The sequence below is a fragment of the Euwallacea fornicatus genome, chromosome 5 (assembly GCF_040115645.1).
Source record: "Euwallacea fornicatus isolate EFF26 chromosome 5, ASM4011564v1, whole genome shotgun sequence".
NCBI lineage: Eukaryota > Metazoa > Arthropoda > Insecta > Coleoptera > Curculionidae > Euwallacea > Euwallacea fornicatus.
In genome coordinates this window covers 4633819-4655851 of record NC_089545.1, presented here as the reverse complement: position 1 = coordinate 4655851, position 22033 = coordinate 4633819, and the positions used below count along the sequence as shown (strand labels likewise).

Below are 22033 nucleotides of genomic sequence, written 5' to 3'. Positions count from 1 at the left end.
TTTTGAACCAATCGGGTTTTGACGCGTTCGAGACATAAAACATTTTCTAAAACGGTTAGGGTTGATCGAAATGAACTATCCATAGCATCAGCTAACTCGACGATTTTGGACAACCAAATCTTTGATTTCTATGGGATGGCTTTCATCGGTAGATCCTGATGATCGTCCGGAGCGCTCTTCATCTTGAACTCCTTCTGGGCCGTCTTTGAACTCTTTGTTCCACTTGCAAATATTTTTTTCACAACATAGCTGTATCACCGAAGGTCTTCTGTAACATCCTTCACGTTTCCGCGGCAGAATATTCGTTCCGCAAACAAAATTTAACGTAAATTCTTTGCTCAATAAAATCAGGCATAGTAAAATTGGAAAAATCACTTTTGTATGTTTACAAAAGCACATCTAGCTCTGCAATAATTGAATATAGTGAGATGAAACATTGCATAGAGTCACAGACGATCCTTTCAACCTACAAAAAAAATAATTTCATCATTTTTATAGTACCCGCGAAGTTTACATTAAAAACTCACCTTATTTTTTGATCATATTAGTAGAACGGGTGGTGTATGAAGCGGTCTAGAAAATAGAACGAAATTTGATATATCCACTACATTCCGAATATTTTGGCCAGCAAAATGTCTATTTGATCGAGTAATGTAATCTTCATAATCTTTGATAGGAATTTCTTTGGCCATTTACGAAACCAAGCGGTGCATTGCACTGCATTCTGGGAGTAAGTAAAAGGCACATAGTGCGTAATTAGTTAGAGAATGCTTTATTATTCAGTAATAGTAACATTTATTTTATTAATTACACACGCATAATACAAATGTATGGAATATAGGAAATTTTAGTCTTTGGAGGTAGATCAATTCACAGTAACATGTGATAGGTTTCCATCTCTTTTTCTAGATATTCAGACGCTATTTGTGCATATTTCAATATGTTTGCTTCTGATGCATATTCAAGGAAATCCAATTGATCGTTGTTAAACAAGGTGTCAACAATCGGATAACTCGAATGGGCAGCAATTTTCTAAAATTACAAATTTAGCGGCATTAAGTTCGAATCTATTATCAAGGTCAAGGCAAGAATATTTACCCTGCATCTTTGTATCAAATAAATTATTATATGTTTCTCTTGGTTTAAAACGCATTCCAGTAATCCAGAAATCACGCAGGTTATGAGGTCAATTTCCAACTCCCAAAATAACACAAACAAATTTGCAAATGTGGTTACTAATGTAGAAACAAAGTTATTTAAATCTGGAACTTTCCAAAAACCTGTAACAATAAACTGAAAATGGATAAATCAACATTAACGCATATGTGTATTTAAGTAATTTTAACAACTTGCTTTGACGACGTTCAAATGTGGTTCAATTTCCAAATAGTCTACTTTAAAACCATCTGAAAATGATATATTCATATAAAAACTAGCTTTAACTGAATTAAGGTTAAACCTAAAAAATAATTTGTAGCATCAATAAAGAGTAAGAAAATGTCTTTTTTACTTACGAGAAATTTCCTTCACCGAACAGCGGTATTGTGTTTGAGATACCGCAATCCATATCATACTCGTGTAAATTGAGCCCCACTTCTTCGGGTATCAATATATTAGAACTAATTGTAAGCACTTTGTTGTCTTCATCATATTGAAGTTCGAATATGTCCTTTTTATTTGGATCTACTATTAAATTGTCCAAACCGAATAGTATTAGATCAGAGTGTTTGAGGTATCCAACCCTAAAATATTTTACATACTGCAATGGAAATTTGAACAATTACTTTATAATGTGTGTGACAGTAAACCATAGAGGAAACGAGCATTAACTGGAGGGCCTAAAATTCGTTATTCCTATTAATTAAAGTTGAACCCACCGGAGTTGTGAAAACACGTTTGAAAATACGTATCTGCAAAGAATGCTACGCCATGAAATGAAGCAGAGTTGGAAGTTGATGGATATGGATGATAAACTGGTCATTTAAGAGCACTTTCGACCATAGTATATATTATGGGAGGATATGGATTTCCATGGACGCACCAAATGGAATTTTATTATTTTTTAAAACCAGATAATTTTGTTCTTGGTAAAAGTTTGAGTATTCCTGCGAATTCAAAACGCAGTTTACAAAATTTGTATATCTCACTTCATTTGGGGGAGGTTCGAAAATTATGAAAATGGCCTATGAGTAAAGTACCTTAATTTTTAGTTTTAAAATAAACATGTATTATGAAAAGTTGTTTCAAATTAAAGGATAAGCCCTACAATAAATTTTCAAGTTTTTATTCCATAAAACACTTTTTCGAATTTCTTTATTATTTACCCCGCATAGAAAATAAAACAAAAACTGGCATATAAAATAAATTTGTTTTATTTTCTAAACGGGGTAAATCACAAAAAACACGAATAATATTATTTGCATTTTTGACGTTTCCTCTATGTTTCCTCTAAAATTAAAAAAAAGGTATTTTACTCAAGGGGGCTTTTTCATAATTTTCGATCTTCCTCATATGAAATGAGATATACAAATTCGGTAAACTAAGTTTTGATTTTGTAGAAATACACAAACTTTTCCCAGCAATAAAATTTTCTTATAATTTAAAATTAAAAAGATATCCCATATGATGCGTACTTTCTATAAGTAACTATATACATACGATATACGATACGTATTTGAAACTAAAACGAAGTTTCATCTACAAAAGTAAGAATTTACAGAGTGATCCATTAAAAATAACGCAAGTCTTTAGTAATATTTGGAAAAGGCTTCAATTAATTTTTCTTTGATACCAGAAAATAGTTTAGAAAGTTTTGTAGAACTTTTCTGCTTGACACACTTTCTAAAAGATTTTTAGAGACGCGATCGAATTTTGTCTAAGAAATTTATCCGGAATCCTTTGTGATATCTAAATATAAAGTAATACTATAATATTTCGTCACGTTACTTTATCAGACAAATAGCTTGGGTCGGTCCCAGTTTGCTTACGAAAAATTTTGCAAATTTGGTATAAAACTTTTTACAGAAACTCCTTATTTATCTAGATAAGTCAAGTAGGAATTCCTATAAAATTGATCACCCCCTAGACACATATAAATAACGGGGCTAAAAATGATACTTACGATATTTGACTTGTTAAGTTCAGATTGGCTTTCTTTATAAGAATAAAGTCTTTGAACAATCCGATATATTCTTTTATTAGAATTCGAATTATTTTTGATATTTTCTCTGCAATTAAAATAAAAAGGTTAATAAGTTTTCTGTAAGATACAATAATATTTATAATAAAACTAAACACAAGTAAAGATTTGGAAATCTGGATCACTTACTTTATTTTTAGTATACGCGTAATAAATTAACCTGGAATACATTCTTCTCGGTTTGATTTCGATATCTACAAGCAATGATTAAATAACATTGCAATTTTTTTTATTCAATTCATAAAAAAAAATCTATTTTTCAAAGAACACTTTTGATCTTCGTTTCATAAATCGAACCTACCAGGTTTAGTTGGAAATAATCTTGCGATGGTTAGAAAATTTCATCTTAAGCTTATTTATGTGAACATTTCACAAGGCCTTCAAACAAATCTCTTAATTGAATTCTTCGAAATTATATCAACCAGCAACAATCAATACATTTAATTGAGTTACAAGGGGGTGTCAAAATGTATTACTCTTTCGGACTCTTACCTAGGACGGTCATGTCATCATTGATGTCATCACCTCTAACTTGCTGATGAATTAATCCACAAATAAGTATTAATGATAAAACTAAAACAGCCTTCATTTTTCTGCTGTTCCCCCTATATGTTAGTTCGAACTAAATCTTTCTCCCAAACAAAAGGTTTCGTACATAAAATACGCAGCACCAAGCCTAATTCCACAGACGGATAAATAAATCACTTGAACTTTAATACCCACCTGTTTCTCATGAGACATGTAATTATCAAAAAATTATCTTGTGTAATCCGATAATTGTTTTGATATTGTACGTTATTTCCTTGTTTAACTGACTGTCGCTATTTTTATCGCTGGGAGTAAGTACCTTGGTGGCGGTGACAAAAAGATTAAACCAAAAAACGGGTTTAGAAACATACAAGGATGTAAATTTGAAGCTCGAGGAAATGGTGCCGTGGAATCTGGAACCGTTCCCGCAAAACCCCTAAAAAATGGAAACTCTCCAAAATCGTCTTTTTTATTTGATAATATGTAACAATAATAAATGTTAATCCACGTGTAAATAGAAATTCCAATATGTCTGTATATTTTATTAATCCCCTGGTAGAAGAGCCATTCTAAAAGTAAGTCATTCAGGGAGTTTGTAATTACGTAATTTACTAACAAAAATTTAATTAAAAATTTCATATTGGCACCTCTTTGATACGTAAAAATGAAAAGCAACTTTTCTATTTAAATTACTGTAGCAAGCCTGAATGTTTACAGTGGCTCGGCATTGCTATTTCGAAATGACTACACGAGGCAAACTTTATTAACTTAACCAATGTATGTTATATAAAAACCCTTAACATCCAAAATATCCTCCCGGAATATTCCGTCGGACTTATTAATTCAGGATGTTAATTACAGAACGGAACATCATATTGTATTTGTATTTTTGCACAGCGCTCCATCTGTGCTATCCTCCATCTATGAATTTTATTTACTTTCGTTTTGCACTTTTAAATTTTTACAACATAATGTTTACATACAGATTAACCAATCATAAAACTTAAATCTAACATAATAGAAGTAAATTCTACCACTCATTGAACAGACAATGCGTTATAGTCTCTTGTGTGCAAGATATTTGTAATTTTCACAATATAGCGTGAATATTTCATTTATTTAATTTAGTTTCGAAACCGTAAGTTATAGTATTGTTTGCCACCTTACCAAGATGGATGCAGCTTTCAAACTGGAAAAAGAGAATCCCAAAAAGAAAGCCAATTTTCTTTCCAAGTTATTTTTTGCGTAAGTATTATAGTAGAATACTAAGTATTCGCACATACACGTAAAAGAGCAATTTAAAATCAATTTTACGTCTGAATTAGTGAGTAAGCGGCAGGCCCTTCCAAATACTTCAAACAGGACTCGAGAGAGCTCGGGTATTTATAACTGTCAAAATAACATGAGCCCTACTGTGTACAGCCGTCAAATTAATATTTTTCAAGCCTTAAAGTTAAGACCCCAACACGTCGTTGTAGCTCAAAGACTTAAGTTGTGCACCGTATTCATTATGTAGTTCATCTACTGATTTATTCATTTGCATTATAGTGAATCATCTTCACTCTTACTGATGGTCAATGACTGAACGAAAGAAAAATTACTTTCAGATGGACTATACCACTCTTCCATTTAGGCAGCAAAAGGAAAATCAAGCTCACAGATCTCTATCAGACCTTGCCAGTTGACAAGTCAGAAGTAGTAGGAGAAAAGTTGCAGCGGTACTGGGATGAAGAAGTTAGGATAGCAAAAGAAAAACCAAATGGGAAACCCAGTTTACTTAAAGCGCTATTTAAAACATTTTTCTGGGATTGTTCAGTCTTCAGTTTCTTCTTCTTCGTTCAATGCATAATTTTAAGGTACCGTTGCTTAAGTGGCATGAAAGTGATTCAAATTAGCAAAAACTATTATCTCTAACGTAGGCCACCCCAACCTCTAGCGCTAGCGTATCTAGTAAAAGAATTCGAATCTGAGGGTACTGGAGATCGAACGGTTGTCTACACATGGTCCTCAATACTCATTTTAATATCCCTATTCACAATTTTCTTTATGCACCATGGAAACTTTGGAGGGATGGCTGTTGGTATGAGGGCTCGGATAGCTGTCTCATCGTTGGTGTATAGAAAAGTAGTACAAAGTGCCATTAAGATAACCAGAAAATGCTTACATTTGTCTTACATCAGATTGTGAAGCTGAACAGGCAATCTCAAGGAGACGCTGCAGCTGGACGCATAATAAACATCCTCTCTAACGATGTTCAGAGGTTCGATCAAGTGGCTATTATGCTACCTCACATATGGATCATGCCAATTCAGGTGGTATTGGTCACTTATTTGATGTGGCGGATTATAGGAGTATACTGCTTGATCGGCATTGGAGCAATGATCCTCATAACCGTGCCGTTGCAAAGTGACTATAACATAAAATATATTTTAAGTTTGTTGTAATCATTCTTTTAGCTTACTTTGGTAAACTTGCAACTCAGCTACGCTTACAAGTGGCTCAAAGATGCGACAATAGAGTCAAACACATGAACGAAATCATTAACGGTATTCAAGTAATCAAAATGTACGCATGGGAGAAGCCATTTGAGAAACTCATTGAATGTTTAAGAGCAAGAGAAATCAGCGCTTTGATAAAATCATCACATTTGAAAGGGTTTTACTCTAGTTCCACTGTATTTGTAGAGCGTCTAACTCTATTTCTAACTGTGATTACCTACTCCCTAATGGGCGAGAGGGTTACAGCAAATGTCGTGTTCTCGATGGCTCAGTTCTTCAATATTCTGCAATGTAAAATGTTTATTCGAAGTAATGTTGTTTTCAAATAATATTCATAGAATTTTAGTGGCCATGGCAATCATATACCCCCTGGCAATTACTTTAAGTGCCGAGTCATGGGTGGCTATTAAGAGGTTGCAAGAGGTACTAGTGTTGAATGAAAAGGAGGAGTCTATTATAGAGAAAGTTCCGGAAAAAGTGGTAATTTTGAAAGAAATTAGTGCATCGTGGGTCAAGCATACTACGGCTTTAAAGAACATTAATTTGGTTGTGCCTGAAGGAAAACTGTGCGCAGTCATTGGCCCTGTAGGATCGGGAAAATCGTCACTTTTGCAGGTTTGTATTAAATTCTTTTTTTCTTATTTGACCCACCTCGCATCATGATTGTCTTGCTTATGTGTATGAAACTCCCTATAGGTAAGCTCTAGAAACGGACATGCTGTACATAAATAAGGTATCTTAATTCTTTTTAGCTGCTGCTTGGAGAGCTTACACCTACTGTTGGAACAATACAGTTAGGAGGCAATATCTCTTATTCAGCACAAGAACCTTGGTTATTCGTAGCTTCAGTCAGAAAAAACATTTTGTTTGGCAAAGAATATGATTCTCTCCTCTACAAAAAAGTGGCACGTGTTTGTGCATTGGAGAAAGATTTCGAACAGCTTCCTTACGGTTAGTAGTCCCTTCTAGTGACAAATTAGGTTTAAATAGGATCTAACCTGAGCTAACTTACATGTCCAGGTGACAGAACCTTAGTTGGAGAAAGGGGAGTGTCCCTCAGTGGTGGACAACGGGCAAGAATTAACCTGGCGCGTGCCATCTACAGACAAGCTGATATCTATCTCTTAGATGACCCTTTGTCAGCTGTGGATACTCATGTGGGCAAGCACTTATTCGAGAAATGCATAATCGAATATCTAGAGAATAAAACCCGCATTTTGGTCACTCATCAGCTCCAGTATCTCAAGAAGGCGGATCTAATCATTGTCTTAAATGAGGTAGAAACATGTTTTATTCCTTCTCCGAGCTGAAACGTGAGGTTATATGGCAAATATTCGCATTTAGGGAAGAATAGAATGCGTGGGAACTTTTGATGAGTTGTCCAATAGTAGCCTTGATTTCACGAAATTGCTGGCCACTGCTGATGAAACTGAAGAAGACAAAGAGGAGGAGAAGCAGGAGGCTGATCACTCTGCCATTGACGTAGCAAGGATTAGTTTAAAAAGAAGAACCTCAATTATTGTTAGTCATGATAGCCCTGTGGCTTAAAAATGTTTTTCATCTTTGTGAATCTTGCAGAGCAAAGCTGAGTCTTTATTTGAGCAAACAGTTAGAGATGAAGAGCACGACGAGGATATGAATTATGAAGGAAGCACTCCATTTAAGGATTATTTCAATGCGGTAGGAAATTGGTGCTTTTTTACGTTTGTATTGTTCCTGTTTGCAATGTCCATGGCTGCGTGTACTGGTACTGACTATTGGGTTGCATATTGGTAAGTTCTCAACAGTATGCAATTGAAATCAAATTGATATTCTTTCTATAGATACACGTTTTCATGTTGCTCATACATTTTTTTATGAATGAGTTCCGGAATCTATCATGGTTAGCGCACTCTTCCATTTTATCCGAAATCAAAGATTTTGTGTGTGAAGTCAATTCATTCTTTTAAGAAGTAGCCATCCACTCTCGAACAGGTTCACTCAAATATTGATTTCATGAATTTTCGTGTGACTAAAGAATAGGAATCGTAGGGCCACGTATAGAAGTGTTTGTAGTATGAATGTTTAATTTTAACTTATGTCTATCAAGTCGTAAGAAAAATAAAGCGAATTGCAACTTTTTACTCGTTGTGATTTTTCAATCGCAAGTGCGTGCATCTAAATTTAAAAATGTACGTTTCTACGACTAAACAACCGCACCATTAGACTTAATAAGTTTTGCCAGATGATCTTCCCCTAGATGTTGCCAGATATCTCCACTACCCTCTATTGGTTATCTTTTGAACAGCGCATTGTGAGGTATTGACGCGCCATCTGTATGCAACTTGCGGTATTGCACGTTATCGATTTGCGGTTGGTCGCTTAGTATGGATGCTTTTGCACAATTAACTTAGCATAAGCAGTATTAGTCCAGGCGCATTTCGAAATTTCAGTCTTAATTACAAGTGTCCACTAGGTAGAAAACGTATTTATATGGTCGAATAAAACTTTTTACTTTCGTAGTAGTCGATAGATTTTATTGATAGTTCGATCAAACGATCTGTTCCCACATTCATAATTTTTTCATCTTTTCGGAACATAGAAATAATGTGAGGAAAAATATTTTGAACGACATTCGGCCAACAGATATATAATGTACTTAGGTGTCATTATATAAATTATAATTCAAACTTTAAACTTGTTCGTTAGTTCCTAATCATCGGCCTTACAATGCTCTCGACTATGTACTAAATGAATTTTAGGACCAAGCAGGAAGACATTCGCTATGTATCAAATCAAAACATCACAAACGTTACTACTTTTCTCAATGCATCTAATATAAAAAAATCAACAAAAATCAGCGCCGAAGACATATTTGACGAAGTCGAGGCAGATGGTCAGGGGTATACACTGTTTAAAACTCAAGTGGCCATATATATTTATACTGGCCTAATAGTGGCAGCCGTAGTTTTCACAATAACGAGAGCAATTTTCTTTTACACTATGGCCATGAAATCATCGACAAATATTCATAAAAAAATGTTCCATTGCTTGCTAGAGGCACCCATGAGATTTTTCGACGTAAACCCAAGCGGGAGAATTCTTAACAGGTTTAGTAAGGATATGGGGGCAATTGATGAAGTTCTACCTAGGGTTTTGATGGACGCAATTACAGTGAGCGACATTCTACTTCCCATTAACATTCAAAATATATTATGAAGATTGTTTGCTTTTGTAGATTATACTGGTTATGGCCGGTATATTGGTAAATGTAGCGGTCTCAAATTACTACATGATAATAGCTATGGTAATATTGGGGTATGCCTTCATGAAATTAAGAGGTTGGTACATAGCTAGCGCCAAAGATATCAAACATTTAGAGGGAATAGGTATGTAACGGTTCACAATCATTTACACAATCACTATAATTAATATTATAATTAAAACCTACAGCAAAATCGCCAGTCTTTTCTCATATAACTTCATCAATTAGCGGATTGACTACCATAAGGGCTTTCCAGGCTGAAGAAAATTTAATCCAAGAGTTCGATGAGCATCAGGTAATATATCAGAATTTGCATCAAAATTTAAGATATTACATTCAATACGTTTTTAGGATGCCCACACATCTGCATGGTTTTTTACAATTATGTGCATGGTATCATTTGGATTGTGGTTAGATATTATCAGTGTGATTTTTATAACCATCGTCACCTTCGCCTTCGTGCTATCTATTGAATGTAAGATCATAACTTATAATATTACACCTGCTACTTCGGGGACGCAATTCATGAGTCTCTCTATAAGTAATTTGATATTGAAGCAAATTATTCCAGTTGGAAATACTGCCAACGGAAGCCTAATGGGTTTGGCTATATCACAATCCCTTATTTTGACTGGCATGGTACAGCATGGTATGCGTCAAACTGCCGAAGTAATTAATCAATTAACGAGCGTTGAAAGAGTGATGCAGTATACAGTTCTAGAGAAAGAGGGCCCGTTCAAAACACCAAAAGGTAATAAGTTAAAGTCTGTTTCCACATCACTCTCGAGCTTAAATGTGTCGGAAAAATACTTGTGTCCATTTAGAATACCACTAAGTTTTATTGATACTTACAACCAGAAAAGATCTGAAAACAAGATTCTCGGAAACATTCTTCTGTATAATTCTGTATGCATGTAGAATATAGGACTGATTGGCATGAGTGAAAACACTTGAAACGAACATAATGAGCAGTTGAAGCGGAAGCTAGGGACACGTAGAGCGTAAAATATACCATACGTTTTTGAATATTTTCAAATTGCAATTTAAGCTGATGACTTCTGGGATGTGTAGTCCTATGCCTATGTCTATCGGTTTTGGAGTTTTAAATATTAAAAAATAGGTTTTCACTAGAAAGTTTGTAAACAATTTTTATTCTAATCTCTTTGGGTGAAAGTTGACACCCTCTAACTAATTTTATTTGTTCTCTTAGATAATATGCCAAAGAGAGCATTCCCAGAGAAAGGAGCGATCGAATTTAGAAACATGTCATTAATCTACATTAGAGGTGAACCACCAGTTCTTAAGAACCTTAATTTCAAAATCGAAGGTGGTGAGAAGGTGAAATGTACCAAAAAAAATATGGATCTTTCTCGTTTCTACTCTGTGATTCCATAGATTGGTATTGTCGGGAGAACAGGTGCAGGCAAATCTTCGCTAATTTGGGCCCTTTTCAACTTAGCACCAATAGAAGGTCAAATTATTATAGATAATGTGGACTCCAGAACTTTAGGCTTAAATGATTTACGAAAAAATATATCCATAATTCCTCAAGAACCGGTGCTCTTCAGTGCTACCTTACGGTACAATCTTGACCCTTTCAATGAGTTTGTTGATAAGAGCATATGGGAGGCTTTAGAGGAGGTATTTTCAGATTTAATGTAAAAGAGTGAGATTAGATTGAAAAAAAACAGTTTTTAGGTGGAATTGAAAAACTTAGGAACCACCTTGGATATACAGGTGTCAGAAGGAGGAAGCAACTTTAGTGTTGGTCAGAGACAACTACTATGTCTGGCGAGGGCGTTGTTACGGAAAAATAAAATTCTGGTCTTGGATGAAGCGACAGCAAATGTAGATGCAAGGTTGGTTAATAACTTAATCTTAACTTTTCTAAATTCTATTTTATTCTTCTCTTCGACTTCATCCATAACTTAATCCTAACTCCTTCTAATGAATATCTCAGGACCGACAGTCTGATTCAAGCAACGATACGAAGAAAATTCAAGACTTGTACAGTATTAACGATAGCACATCGTCTAAACACAATTATGGATTCAGATAAAGTATTGGTAATGGGTTCCGGACAAGTGCTAGAATTTGACCATCCGTACATGTTATTACAAAAGACAAATGGACACTTCCATCAAATGGTTCTACAGACTGGCCCTACGATGACAGAGCAATTAAAGGCTATGTCATTACAGGCATGGACATATAGCCATGACCCGAAAGTGTAGAAGTATTTATCTTAATTTCGTTTTCCATTTTGTATTCATTTAGTTTAGATTAAATTCCTCTTCTGCATGCCAAATATTGAAAATGTAGGGTAAATGAACTGTTGGTTTTTTATTTATGTTGAAGCTTTATTTTTATTTCCAACAACTTTGAACATTTGCAATATTACGCTAAATGAAGATTAAAAATGTGATTAAAATTCAAACACTCAGAAAAAGCAGGATTGAAAATGATGTAGGAGTATACAGTGTGTCTTAAGTTTGATGATTTTATAGTCTAGTCAGTTTTTTTTTATTGTTGTGACAGAAGTAAAAGAAAATTCGTCAAAATATTGGTTTTGTAGATACAAGGTGTTTTAAATAAGTTGAATATGGAAGTTTTTTCGTATTTAATTTAAAAGCAAAGCAAAAAATGGATTTTGATAAGAGTTTTTGTTGTATAATCGAGTAGCTTGTTTGTTTCTATAATTTTGAGGCACCCTCTATATAGGGTGTAGACCATCCAGCACCTATCAACCATTTGACCAAAGAATTACAGGTACAGATAACTAAACTCACATAAGGTGAAGAAACTATGGGTATGTGAGGAAAATTTACGGGGACTCATGCATAGACTTTCAAGTAGGTATTACTCACAGAACAAATAATTATAGACTTGGACTTGCATTTAATTTTTCAACTTGATGAGGGACGCGAGATTTCTAATTACATGAATTCAACATTTATTTGCAGCCAAATTTTTATAGGCTCGTCTCTTTTTACCCTTTGGATCACATTGGACCTCACTTCTATCAAATTTTACGTTTAATGTATTGGTAACAAACGGTACAATTTAATTCAATGTTCTAGGCATTTATTTGCACGTTAAACACATGTATCGATATCATTATGATTAATATTGACTTGTATTTTATAGTCTTAAGAAAAGGTATTGTAAGAAAACACAATAAAATTTTGGTCAACAAAAATATATTATTGCTCTGAATTATGTTACATAAGTACCTAAGGAAACATATAATAACAAACATGAACACGAATTATCTACAATAAGTTAATGACTCCTAAAATATAATCGATTATTAGAAGATTATTTAACATTTCAGAAATATTACAACCACTTTAATAAATATTCACACAACGGATTATATATTGTGCCCGAGAATAGATAATCCACTTTAAATAAGTCTTTCTTCTTCTGATTCTATTCTATTTGAAAAGAATTTTAATTCTATAACCTCGAGTAGATACATTCCGATCCAATCGAATTAAGTTACCGTACATCGCGAAGCTTCCCGCACCAGACATTTTTTGATACACCCATTAGGTACAATAAGATGAATATTTTAACAAATTTTGTCGTAAGCTACTTCTTCGAATAAAATAAAAATAAAACATTGCTTACCACCCAAGTACTTCTAGGTAAAGCTTATAATGGCAAAACGTTTCAATAATGACCGTATGAACAGTTAGCAAACGTAAATTATGGTCAATGTGACACCTACAGCTTTTTCCAAGCAAGCTAATATCTATTATTAATTTATTAAATGCTTTTAGTATAAGTTCGGTATTACCCGAACGTTGTCACGTTGTTTACAGATACAATTTGTAACAAATTGTTGTTAAAAGTATGAAACAAAAAAGGCGTCATGCTCATCCAAAAATGACATTTGAATAAAAACCTGAACTGAATTTTAACTGAAAATGAATAATTTGAAATGGTTTTCACGTTTTCTTTTCTTAATTTACTCTAAAGAAACATATAATTAATAGCTGACTGCAAAGACATTAATAAACATCTGCTAATCTTAACAATTTTGGTGTCTTTGCCAGAGCAGTGAATCCTATTCACATACTAAAAAAACCCTAGATATTAGCTCATAGTGAAACAGCAAAGACATAACAAATAGTCCTTAGGGACAAGTATGATTTTTAAAGAACAATACTTAATCTAGTAAAACATATGAAATTAATGCCCAAATGTTACTAAAATTGAAAAATATAAGGATTAATGTGTATTAAAGGAGCCTTTAAAAGAGTTAACTACATACTGGAGACTCTTTGGAACACATGTTAAGATTTGAATTCTCCACATTAACAAACTTACAGTATAAAAACCTTTTTTACGAGATTCCACGAATTAACATTAAAGAGAATTAGTGCTAAAATAAACGCTGAATTTATATTCCCAAGGGGCCATCAAAAAGTAGGGAATCTTAACAGGACTTGTTAAAAGAATTTTGGTTTTCGTTTCTTCTAAAATTAGTACAAATAAATTTCGTAACGTTCTATAGGGCAACTAATAGTCCTTGCATTACTATGAAATGTTCTTCATTTATGCTTACTAAATCAATTAGTCATTTTATGTAGTAATTCAAAAAAGCAATTCAAAACATGGATTGAAAAATTTGGCTTTAGTTTAAGTATTTAAATTTCATATCCTTTAATATAAGGAATTCCTGTTCCCACTCTTTTTTGATAGTCCACATAATTTTGACCAAAAAAGTTTAACAATGTAATTTCTTCAATGTAAATCCGGCTGTTGAAAAACATCCAGGATACCACTGTATAGGCCACAATGCAAAAAGGATTCAGCAAAATAATCTAAATTGTAATAAATAAAAATGTCTCAAAAAGTAAAAGGTTAAGCAACATTTTTTTTTTAAATCTTACTTGAGTTCCAATTGCCCAATAAAACCATCCAACATAACTAGGATGCCGGAAATATGCATAGACCCCCGTCGTCACAAGTGTCTGATCATCAGCTTTTTTTGATTGAACCTATAATCGATTTAATGTCAATTCAGTCATGTTCACATCCATCATAGTAGTGTCTTACCAAATGATTAAAATTGCGACCAGCAGTAATCATTGCAAGTTTCCTTAAATATTCCCCAAAGACACATATAAAAAGACCCACATACGAAATACTCAAGTGTTGTTTAAATCCTAAAATTGTGTTAAAGACCCCAAAATAGAAATACGATTTACGAACAAATAAGTTTAAGTTGAACAAAAATCAATTATACCACTTAAAACTTACCAGGAAAGAAATATGCCTCAATGAAGAACTCAATCCATGAACTGACTGCAGCAGCTATGTATTGTGGGCTGTGGTTAAGTACAAATGAGTCCGTTGAAACTTGAGTAGGTTGAATAATTGCTATGGCAATAAACTCGGAGAAATGGAAAAAACTCATAACAGACATGTAAATTCCAAATATTCGCCAATGCGCTGGACCCGTTAAAAATATTTTTAGTCCAGTAGAAAGAAGGGCACCTAATAAAGCCGCCCGCCAGGAAACCTATAAACATATTTTACATAATTCAATATACAGATTGCCACACATAAGAAGGAATAATAAGGGGATCTCGGAACGGGGTACCGCCTACAGCGGCGGTAATATGGGATTAGTAACATTTTCTATCATCAACTATAGTTTAGAGTCACCTAAAAAACCGGAAAAATGTAAAATTTGCAGCAACGTTTTACTGCAGCACCATTTTCATGTAGAAAACATAGCTCTAAGTAATTCTTTGCACATGGTGATATAAATTCACTGGGAGTTAAAGGTTTTTGTAAAAAATCTATAAGACATTTTAGAGCATTAGTAAGCACACATTAATGAATATGTTATTTCTAGTAATATAGAATTTTAGTTGATGATGAGAATTTTTCATTTAAAGGTTTCGTGTAACTAAATAAACTCCTCAAAAAGCAAATTGTCAGTAATATGTACCAAAAAAATAAAATAATGTTTTTCTAAGCTTAACTGCTTAAATGTTGTCAACAATTTTATCCTATAAAGGTTTAAAACAAGCAAGATCAAAAAATATATTTATAATTACAATAATCGTATAACAACTACAACACAATATAATAATTGTTCCTCACTAGACTGCTTTGACACCTACAATGTTATGTAGTGTAATTTTATTACTTACTTCATACCCATTGTACTTGCCTCTCGGTAAACACTAAAAATTTCAAACTTAAACTACTCTTGGAAAATATATATTTTTGATTTAATTAAACATATAATGTCATTTCAACGTTATTCAAGCGTACCATTTAATTATAAAGTATAGTGATCAAAATATATACAAAGAGGGATAACTTTATAGTTACCTCAAAAGCTTCATGTTTGTGCTGGATCCTAAGACGAATAAAAGTTATAGCAGTGGCAATACTGAAGCAATAGATACTGCTATAAAAGAATATGTTTCCTATAAAAGTGCTGATTAGGCCAAATACAGTATATAAAGTGAAACTTGTACTAAATTCTACAATGGCAATACTTTTGTGAGGGATCATTTTATCTATTAATTAAATTACTTCTTTTTTAATATTACTTGATAAACATAAAATACGTCGTAAGCAAAAAAAACGAAGCCTGAATGGTTGAGTTACATTTCTAGTAAAAATTTGATATGTTTTAATCTGAAATAATCTCTGAAAATAGGCGTCTTGTACATTACTTCTGCTTTATATTCATAAACACTGCCATAACCAAATTCCTCTTAAATTCAACAGATAAATAAAAAATAATCAGTCAGCTGTTTGGAATTGTGTCCAGTTTGTACGTAGGACAATTAAAGCAATGTTGCCACAAGCGAGCTTGGGGGTATTGACGTCTAAAGAAAGTCTGGAAAAAAGAATTTTGAGGAAAATTCAAATTAAAAAACTTAACATATTTTAAAAAATTTAAATATTGTTTGATTGAGAAAATTACATTTTCTGTCTTTTTGAGAGAGATATTTTAAATATTACGTGATAAACAATTATTGTGCCGTTGATTGTCTAAAGTCTAAATTTTTATTTTTTAATATATTTAAAATCATATTGCTTTAAAACGTATGACAATTCTTATTAAGAGGAGGAAAAGTCTTTTCTTTGTATTATTTATTTAGGCGATACAAGAATGGTCGTAGAGCAGTACCCTATGTTGCCTTTCTACTTTTCTGTCTGTTAAATATAAAAGGTGGAAAATATTAACAGATGCGACCTTGCTTTAAATGACGTTATCATTTCCTATTGAATTTAAAAAGACCTAATATATGTAAATAAATAAATACTAATAAATTTGATATTAGCAGATAATTAATAATAATTGATATATCATATATTGTTTGATCGTTACTTTAGGCCACGATCTGGTGCTTTGAACTGTTATCTTATCTGAGGTTATTAATTCACTCTATTGGCCTGCGAGTAAATTCAAAAAGTCTGGGAACGCTATAGTATATTACTGAGCACCATATTATATATACTTTATTCCGCCATCGACAGTATTAGTCGAAGTTCCTTGATATTGAAACATTAGAATTTAAATAATTTTTCTCTCAGAAAAGTAGCCTCTAAAATTCATTCCTATTGCCAAAGTGCAGCAGGCTTCCTATCCTGACCTTGGCTTTGATAATCAAAATCACTCAGTTCAAGGATATATGATACGCATCAACAAACTTGAATACCCGTTTGATTAATTATGCTGTGTCTCAGCATCTAGACCTGTGGTTAGTTTTTGTTTTTCTATTTGTTTGAAGTATTCTTTGAAATAGAGAGCAGTTTAAACACTACTGAAGGTAAGTTTTATATGTTTAAATATCCATTCGTTTTTAGACTAATTATGTAATAGAGCATGGTTTTTGTGCATTTGTTCTATAACATTAAAGCTCAGTTGTTTGGTAATGACTTAAACTAGGTTCAGCTAAATCCAATGTTTATATGCATATATGAACACACATAAGGTATTTATTGGATTTGGACGACCCAAGTTTGTAGCATTATTTGACAAATCAGCTTAAGTATACAGTTAACACCATCCAACTAGATGTGTAGATAAAAATAAATAATAGAGCTCCTTTAGGCGTGTATTACACTTTGTAACTTATTCAAATTTAAGCTTAGTTTGTAGACCCATCAAAAAAATGGTAGTTAAAGTGTCGCTTTGGCCTGATGGAATCAGCATTATTGCTAGTTAAAATATTCCTTTAGTTTACAGTTGATGTTTAACTTGTTTGAAGCAGAGTTTCCAAGATGAGAATGCACTGCTTGCAAGTCTGCATGCAAATCTTGGAAACTCTAAGAAATACAAAGTCAGTTAAATTAGGGAAAAGTTGAAGTATATGGAGACTATATTTACATGGTGTTTGAAAATTATTTCATTTTATTTTTGATTTAGAACTTTAATTTTAATTTTGAACTTATTCTAAAACATTAAGTCAGTAAAAGGAAAATATAGGTGTTTGAAACAATTGATGTGAGTTCAAAAATCTATTAGTACACATTTAGGAATGCTATAATAGTATTTTAAGGCGCAAATTTTCTGAGAAATTTCATAATAGAGCCCATTGAGCATGAATCCAAGTTTGTGGAATGAGGAGTAAAGCAATGAGTTGGCAAGGGATGAATGCGTCTAATGCGCATAGTAACAACGAATACTCAAAAATAATAATTCACTCGAAAGCAACTAACAATATCAAGATTTTTCAAAGTTAACAGTACTGCGCGAAAATAGTTATTTGTAAATGCTGCTTGCTGCTATATGCCGATTATATTATACACATCCATTGTACCCAACATAACGGAGAAACAATTATAGTAGTATGGTAATGCACTTTATAATCAAACTGTTATCAGCAGGGCAAAGTAGTCATAATCTTTTAAAATTAAACCAACAATTTATTTCAAGAGTTAAAGTAAAAAAAGATTTAATGGAGAGGTTGAGAGGTTGATTGCATTGTCTTCGTTTAGAATACTTATTGTTCTCTTAGTAACTTAGTACTCAAATACTGTGAGGTAAGCTATAACTTAAGCATTTCGAATTATTTCGTATGAATGAAATGAAAAAATGATCTAAAGGCTTAACAAAAAACTTTTGTAAATGACTAATGTTTTTTACTAATTTACACTGTTACTGAATTACCAAAAGCATTTTTACCAGATTTTTTTAGAAAAAATAAGTATTATTTCTTAAAACATTTTTTTTATTGATAATATTTATAAGTTGATTATATGTATATTGTCTCATACATAATTGAATGGGATATATTGAGTTGTCTAGAAAGTTCATGCTGATTTTGAAGAAAAATTTAAATTTTAGTATACATTTATTGCAGTATATAGGTGTCATTTTATTTTACAATCTTTGAATTTCAAAAATTTATTTTAAGGCATACGTGAGAAAAACGCAAAATATGAAAAAAAATGTAAAACTTTACCACTATGGAAAATGGCGCAGTTTTGACCATGGATCTATTAGCATTTTTTTTTTATTTTGCAGAGTACTATCACTCCTCCGAAATATGTCCATGATGATATATGCCCTGCATTCTTGCTTTTTCATTTCCTCAAATTATACTAGGTACCTACTTATTCAATTTTGCATAAGGTAAGGTAAGAAGGAGAATTTTTTTCCTTGTTTCAGATGAATTCCATTTCTGTTAACCCCAACTATAAACAGGACCGTCTTCTCAACTTCTTCCACGATCAGAAATTTGTCGACTGCACCTTTAAAATAGGTGACAAAGAGATAAAAGCCCATAGGCTGATTTTAGCATGTAGTAGCCTAGTTTTCGAGAAAATGCTTTATGGTAATCTTGCCTCAAACGAAATTGTTCTCTGTGACATTGAAGTAGACGAGTTTAGTCAAATGCTGAAATTTATTTACACCGAAAGTATTATTTTTACGGGTATACTCAACGCCTGGTCGATGTTTTATATTGCCAAGAAATATATTCTTGATGACCTCGTTGAAGTATGTTTAGAGTACATATCTGACAATCTCACTTTGAGTACTTTGGTGCTCAGTTACGAGTACTCGGAGCTTTATAGTCTGGATGCCATAAAAAATCAGTGCTTCCAAGACATTGTGGATGGAGTCAACGGAGTCTTTGTTAGTGACTATCACATGAAGCCTTCAACTCTCCGGACTATATTGAAGGAAGATCTTGTAATTACAAAAATAGATCTCGTTTGCAAAATACTCGATTGGGCCATTACAGAGTGTGAATTCAAAGGTATTAGCGCCAAACCAGAGAATGTGATAGAAATCCTCAGAGAAGAAGACATTCTACAACACATAAATAAGAAATGGCTTTTGGAAATCACTTGCGAGTATTGTAACGACGTTTTAGTTATGTGCTCTTGCGTTGACGAGCTAACGCATAAGAGTTTAATATATCTTAGTAGTGAAGTGGAGTGGAATGGTGACCCACCAGTAGAAAAATTTGCCAAATTAGTTCCTTATATTTGCAAATCTAAAAAAGTATTCAAAATTGCCCGAAGAATCGATTTGCAACCATCGGAGGAGTTCATCTCTAGCGTCTCTGTCAGTACCGAAATGGTAGTCTCGGGGATGATGCTGTGCACTGAAATGAATTGCTCAGTAAACCTTAATGATGCCGAGGAATACAAAGGTTGTATAGTTATCAGGTTTTGTGAGCAATATTCGGACAAAAATGTTGTGAAGCCCACAATTATGAACAACTTATTTCCATATGATTCTCAAGTGTTTATACCTCTACGCTTTGCAGTTACGTTAAGGCCTGATAAAATTTATGATATTAGAATTTCCTATAAAAATTACTGCTCAGAAAAGAGATCTAGTATTGTTTGCAGTTATATGAGTGACGAATTAATGGATAAGAAAAGAGGGTACTCGAAAATGTACTTCTACGATTTCAATGGGACTTTAATTAAAGGAATTGCATATTATCCAGTTTAATGTCTAATTAAACGATATTATCTTTTGAGGCCAAATATATGTATGTGACATGTTTGTGGATATTGTCAATTTTTATATGTGAAATAGACTCTATTTTGTTTAGGTAATATAGATATTTATTTTATTACTTCAAATGCTTTAAAGCAATCGCGAACAAATTTAGTGATAGTAAAAGCCATTCTTCCCTTTATGAGGGATTGCTAAGGAAAGCTGAATACTTGTGATACTCTTAAGAGATACCTATTATTTAAAATAAATGAATTCGTTTTAACCTGAAGTATCTACAAATTATTCATGATGTAAACATCTTCCCTTATGTTTAAAACTCGAATCACTGCTCCCTGTCATTTCAAAAGGGTCTAAAGACTCATATGTCAGGAATGAGGCATCCCATCACGTATACGTGAAGGTCTTTAAATGACTCTGATATATTAAAAAAACTATTATCCCAATACTGTTTATGTTCTCATTAGTCAATAGGGCACTACATTCATTTCATTTAGAATTAAATACATTTCGAAATCCTCACAAATATATTTCTACATCAAATTTACCCAGATTTCAACTTCAATTTTACCTAGAAGATTTGTCTAGCTAGATACAAGACCAGTGGGGAGATTTGCAAAACGTTTCCGTGTATCCAAATTATTTTCTTAAGAACTATTTGATCGAAACCCATCTACAGAATGTTTCGTAACTATAGAAATTCCATGATGTTGACCCATAGAGGGCAAAAATATCTTGCTGAAGTTTTTGTGTGCGGGAAACATTTTAATCATCTATTTTTTTATCAAAAAAGTACTATAGTTTCAGGTATGGTGGGTTAATCAATTCTCTTGAGGGGATGAGGCCGATTATATGCGAGTGGAATATACTAGGTATATTTTCTCCACGACTAGACACGTGGACTTTCCGCAAACTCACCGAAATTTACATCTAAACGATTCCTTTCAGGCTATCGTCTACCATTTTGTTTAAGCCGACTTCATATATAGATTGTTTAACACAAACATAATGTAAGGAACTTCAAATATGTGTAATCATAATGTAGTTTTTCAGCATATTTATCACATATAGGCATATTTTTGATATACATCGATTTTCAACATCGTTTCTGTTCAGTAAAGGTTCCATAAATTATTGTTTAGGCAAACTGATTCGTATCTACCTATGTATGTATATACCGCATTCAGTTACGAGTGTGTGTGCTCATTTCTCCGTTGTGTTTACATACAGTCTATCCTATTGATAGTGTAGTATCAAATTGTATGCAATATGTATGGACCATATATAGTATGGAAATGGAATTTATAGTGAGAATCAACCTTGTTTGTGTACGGCATTTGGTTAGGAGCATGTGCACATTTCTACGTTTCGTTTACATACCATTAGCCCTGTTAACATGTACGGAAAGTATATAGGATCGAAAGAGAATACATATTGCAGATCAACCATGCCTTAGCTCAAAACGGATATCACCATTCTTTTTGAGTCAAGGAACATGTACGCGGACACAGACGCTATACATAGAGGTATCACCAGTTCAAGTCGAAAGATAGAAATTTTACATGTGGGAAAAGGACCGCACAAGATTTAATATGCTTCTGACA

General features: G+C 33.0%; 4 protein-coding genes across 9 annotated transcripts; 2 read left to right on the top strand and 2 right to left on the bottom strand.

The window, feature by feature from the left end:
* Positions 1 to 751: 751 nt before the first annotated feature.
* On the bottom strand, positions 752 to 3892 carry LOC136339008 (uncharacterized). Its single transcript, XM_066281886.1, has 6 exons — positions 3692 to 3892; positions 3122 to 3227; positions 1515 to 1742; positions 1354 to 1459; positions 1099 to 1293; positions 752 to 1032 (listed from the first exon to the last, which is right to left on the bottom strand). The coding sequence occupies exons 1-6, from the start codon at positions 3786 to 3788 to the stop codon at positions 871 to 873; spliced, it is 894 nt and encodes a 297-aa protein (XP_066137983.1). The 5' UTR covers positions 3789 to 3892; the 3' UTR covers positions 752 to 870.
* Positions 3893 to 4789: 897 nt separating this feature from the next.
* On the top strand, positions 4790 to 12599 carry LOC136339262 (ATP-binding cassette sub-family C member 4-like). 4 transcript variants are annotated; one of them, XR_010732112.1, is made up of 19 exons: positions 4790 to 4972; positions 5335 to 5583; positions 5647 to 5851; positions 5908 to 6133; positions 6184 to 6516; positions 6572 to 6840; positions 6978 to 7176; positions 7246 to 7502; positions 7570 to 7746; positions 7804 to 7997; positions 8967 to 9378; positions 9443 to 9593; positions 9658 to 9764; positions 9821 to 9944; positions 10041 to 10220; positions 10680 to 10807; positions 10865 to 11110; positions 11161 to 11328; positions 11430 to 11568. XR_010732112.1 is itself a non-coding variant. In XM_066282366.1 (19 exons), exons 1-19 carry the CDS (start codon positions 4899 to 4901, stop codon positions 11701 to 11703), a joined length of 3966 nt encoding a protein of 1321 aa, XP_066138463.1. In that variant the 5' UTR covers positions 4790 to 4898; the 3' UTR covers positions 11704 to 12594. The 4 variants fall into 4 exon arrangements, 3 of the variants coding, with proteins under 3 accessions (XP_066138463.1, XP_066138462.1, XP_066138464.1); XM_066282366.1 differs by having other exon boundaries at positions 11168 to 11328; positions 11430 to 12594; XM_066282365.1 differs by having other exon boundaries at positions 9821 to 10220; positions 11168 to 11328; positions 11430 to 12599.
* Positions 12600 to 12652: 53 nt separating this feature from the next.
* ste14 (isoprenylcysteine carboxylmethyltransferase ste14) lies at positions 12653 to 16234 on the bottom strand. Of its 2 annotated transcripts, XM_066282381.1 has the most exons (6): positions 15827 to 16234; positions 15643 to 15675; positions 14741 to 15002; positions 14537 to 14646; positions 14371 to 14478; positions 12653 to 14301 (listed from the first exon to the last, which is right to left on the bottom strand). In XM_066282381.1, exons 1-6 carry the CDS (start codon positions 16010 to 16012, stop codon positions 14125 to 14127), a joined length of 876 nt encoding a protein of 291 aa, XP_066138478.1. In that variant the 5' UTR covers positions 16013 to 16234; the 3' UTR covers positions 12653 to 14124. The 2 variants fall into 2 exon arrangements, with proteins under 2 accessions (XP_066138478.1, XP_066138479.1); XM_066282382.1 differs by lacking the exon at positions 15643 to 15675 and having other exon boundaries at positions 15827 to 16232.
* Positions 16235 to 16722: 488 nt separating this feature from the next.
* On the top strand, positions 16723 to 20700 carry LOC136339266 (BTB/POZ domain-containing protein 6-B-like). 2 transcript variants are annotated; one of them, XM_066282373.1, is made up of 3 exons: positions 16723 to 17280; positions 18981 to 19061; positions 19125 to 20700. In XM_066282373.1, exon 3 carries the CDS (start codon positions 19125 to 19127, stop codon positions 20421 to 20423), a length of 1299 nt encoding a protein of 432 aa, XP_066138470.1. In that variant the 5' UTR covers positions 16723 to 17280; positions 18981 to 19061; the 3' UTR covers positions 20424 to 20700. The 2 variants fall into 2 exon arrangements, with proteins under 2 accessions (XP_066138470.1, XP_066138469.1); XM_066282372.1 differs by lacking the exon at positions 18981 to 19061.
* Positions 20701 to 22033: the final 1333 nt, after the last annotated feature.

What these genes read in the sequence shown, in the direction of transcription:
- LOC136339262 (XM_066282365.1), top strand. Translation starts at nt 4,899, where the DNA reads ATGGATGCAGCTTTCAAACTGGAAAAAGAGAATCCCAAAAAGAAAGCC. An exon ending in GACTATTGGGTTGCATATTG is followed by an intron (nt 7,998 to 8,966) that starts GTAAGTTCTCAA and finishes AATGAATTTTAG; the next exon opens with GACCAAGCAGGAAGACATTC. An exon ending in CAAACATTTAGAGGGAATAG is followed by an intron (nt 9,594 to 9,657) that starts GTATGTAACGGT and finishes TAAAACCTACAG; the next exon opens with CAAAATCGCCAGTCTTTTCT.
- LOC136339008 (XM_066281886.1), bottom strand. Translation starts at nt 3,788, where the DNA reads ATGAAGGCTGTTTTAGTTTTATCATTAATACTTATTTGTGGATTAATT. An exon ending in TGATGACATGACCGTCCTAG is followed by an intron (nt 3,228 to 3,691) that starts GTAAGAGTCCGA and finishes TTTTAATTGCAG; the next exon opens with AGAAAATATCAAAAATAATT. An exon ending in AACTTAACAAGTCAAATATC is followed by an intron (nt 1,743 to 3,121) that starts GTAAGTATCATT and finishes AAAATATTTTAG; the next exon opens with GGTTGGATACCTCAAACACT.
- ste14 (XM_066282381.1), bottom strand. Translation starts at nt 16,012, where the DNA reads ATGATCCCTCACAAAAGTATTGCCATTGTAGAATTTAGTACAAGTTTC. An exon ending in TGAGGCATATTTCTTTCCTG is followed by an intron (nt 14,647 to 14,740) that starts GTAAGTTTTAAG and finishes ACACAATTTTAG; the next exon opens with GATTTAAACAACACTTGAGT. An exon ending in GTCGCAATTTTAATCATTTG is followed by an intron (nt 14,479 to 14,536) that starts GTAAGACACTAC and finishes AATCGATTATAG; the next exon opens with GTTCAATCAAAAAAAGCTGA.
- LOC136339266 (XM_066282372.1), top strand. Translation starts at nt 19,125, where the DNA reads ATGAATTCCATTTCTGTTAACCCCAACTATAAACAGGACCGTCTTCTC.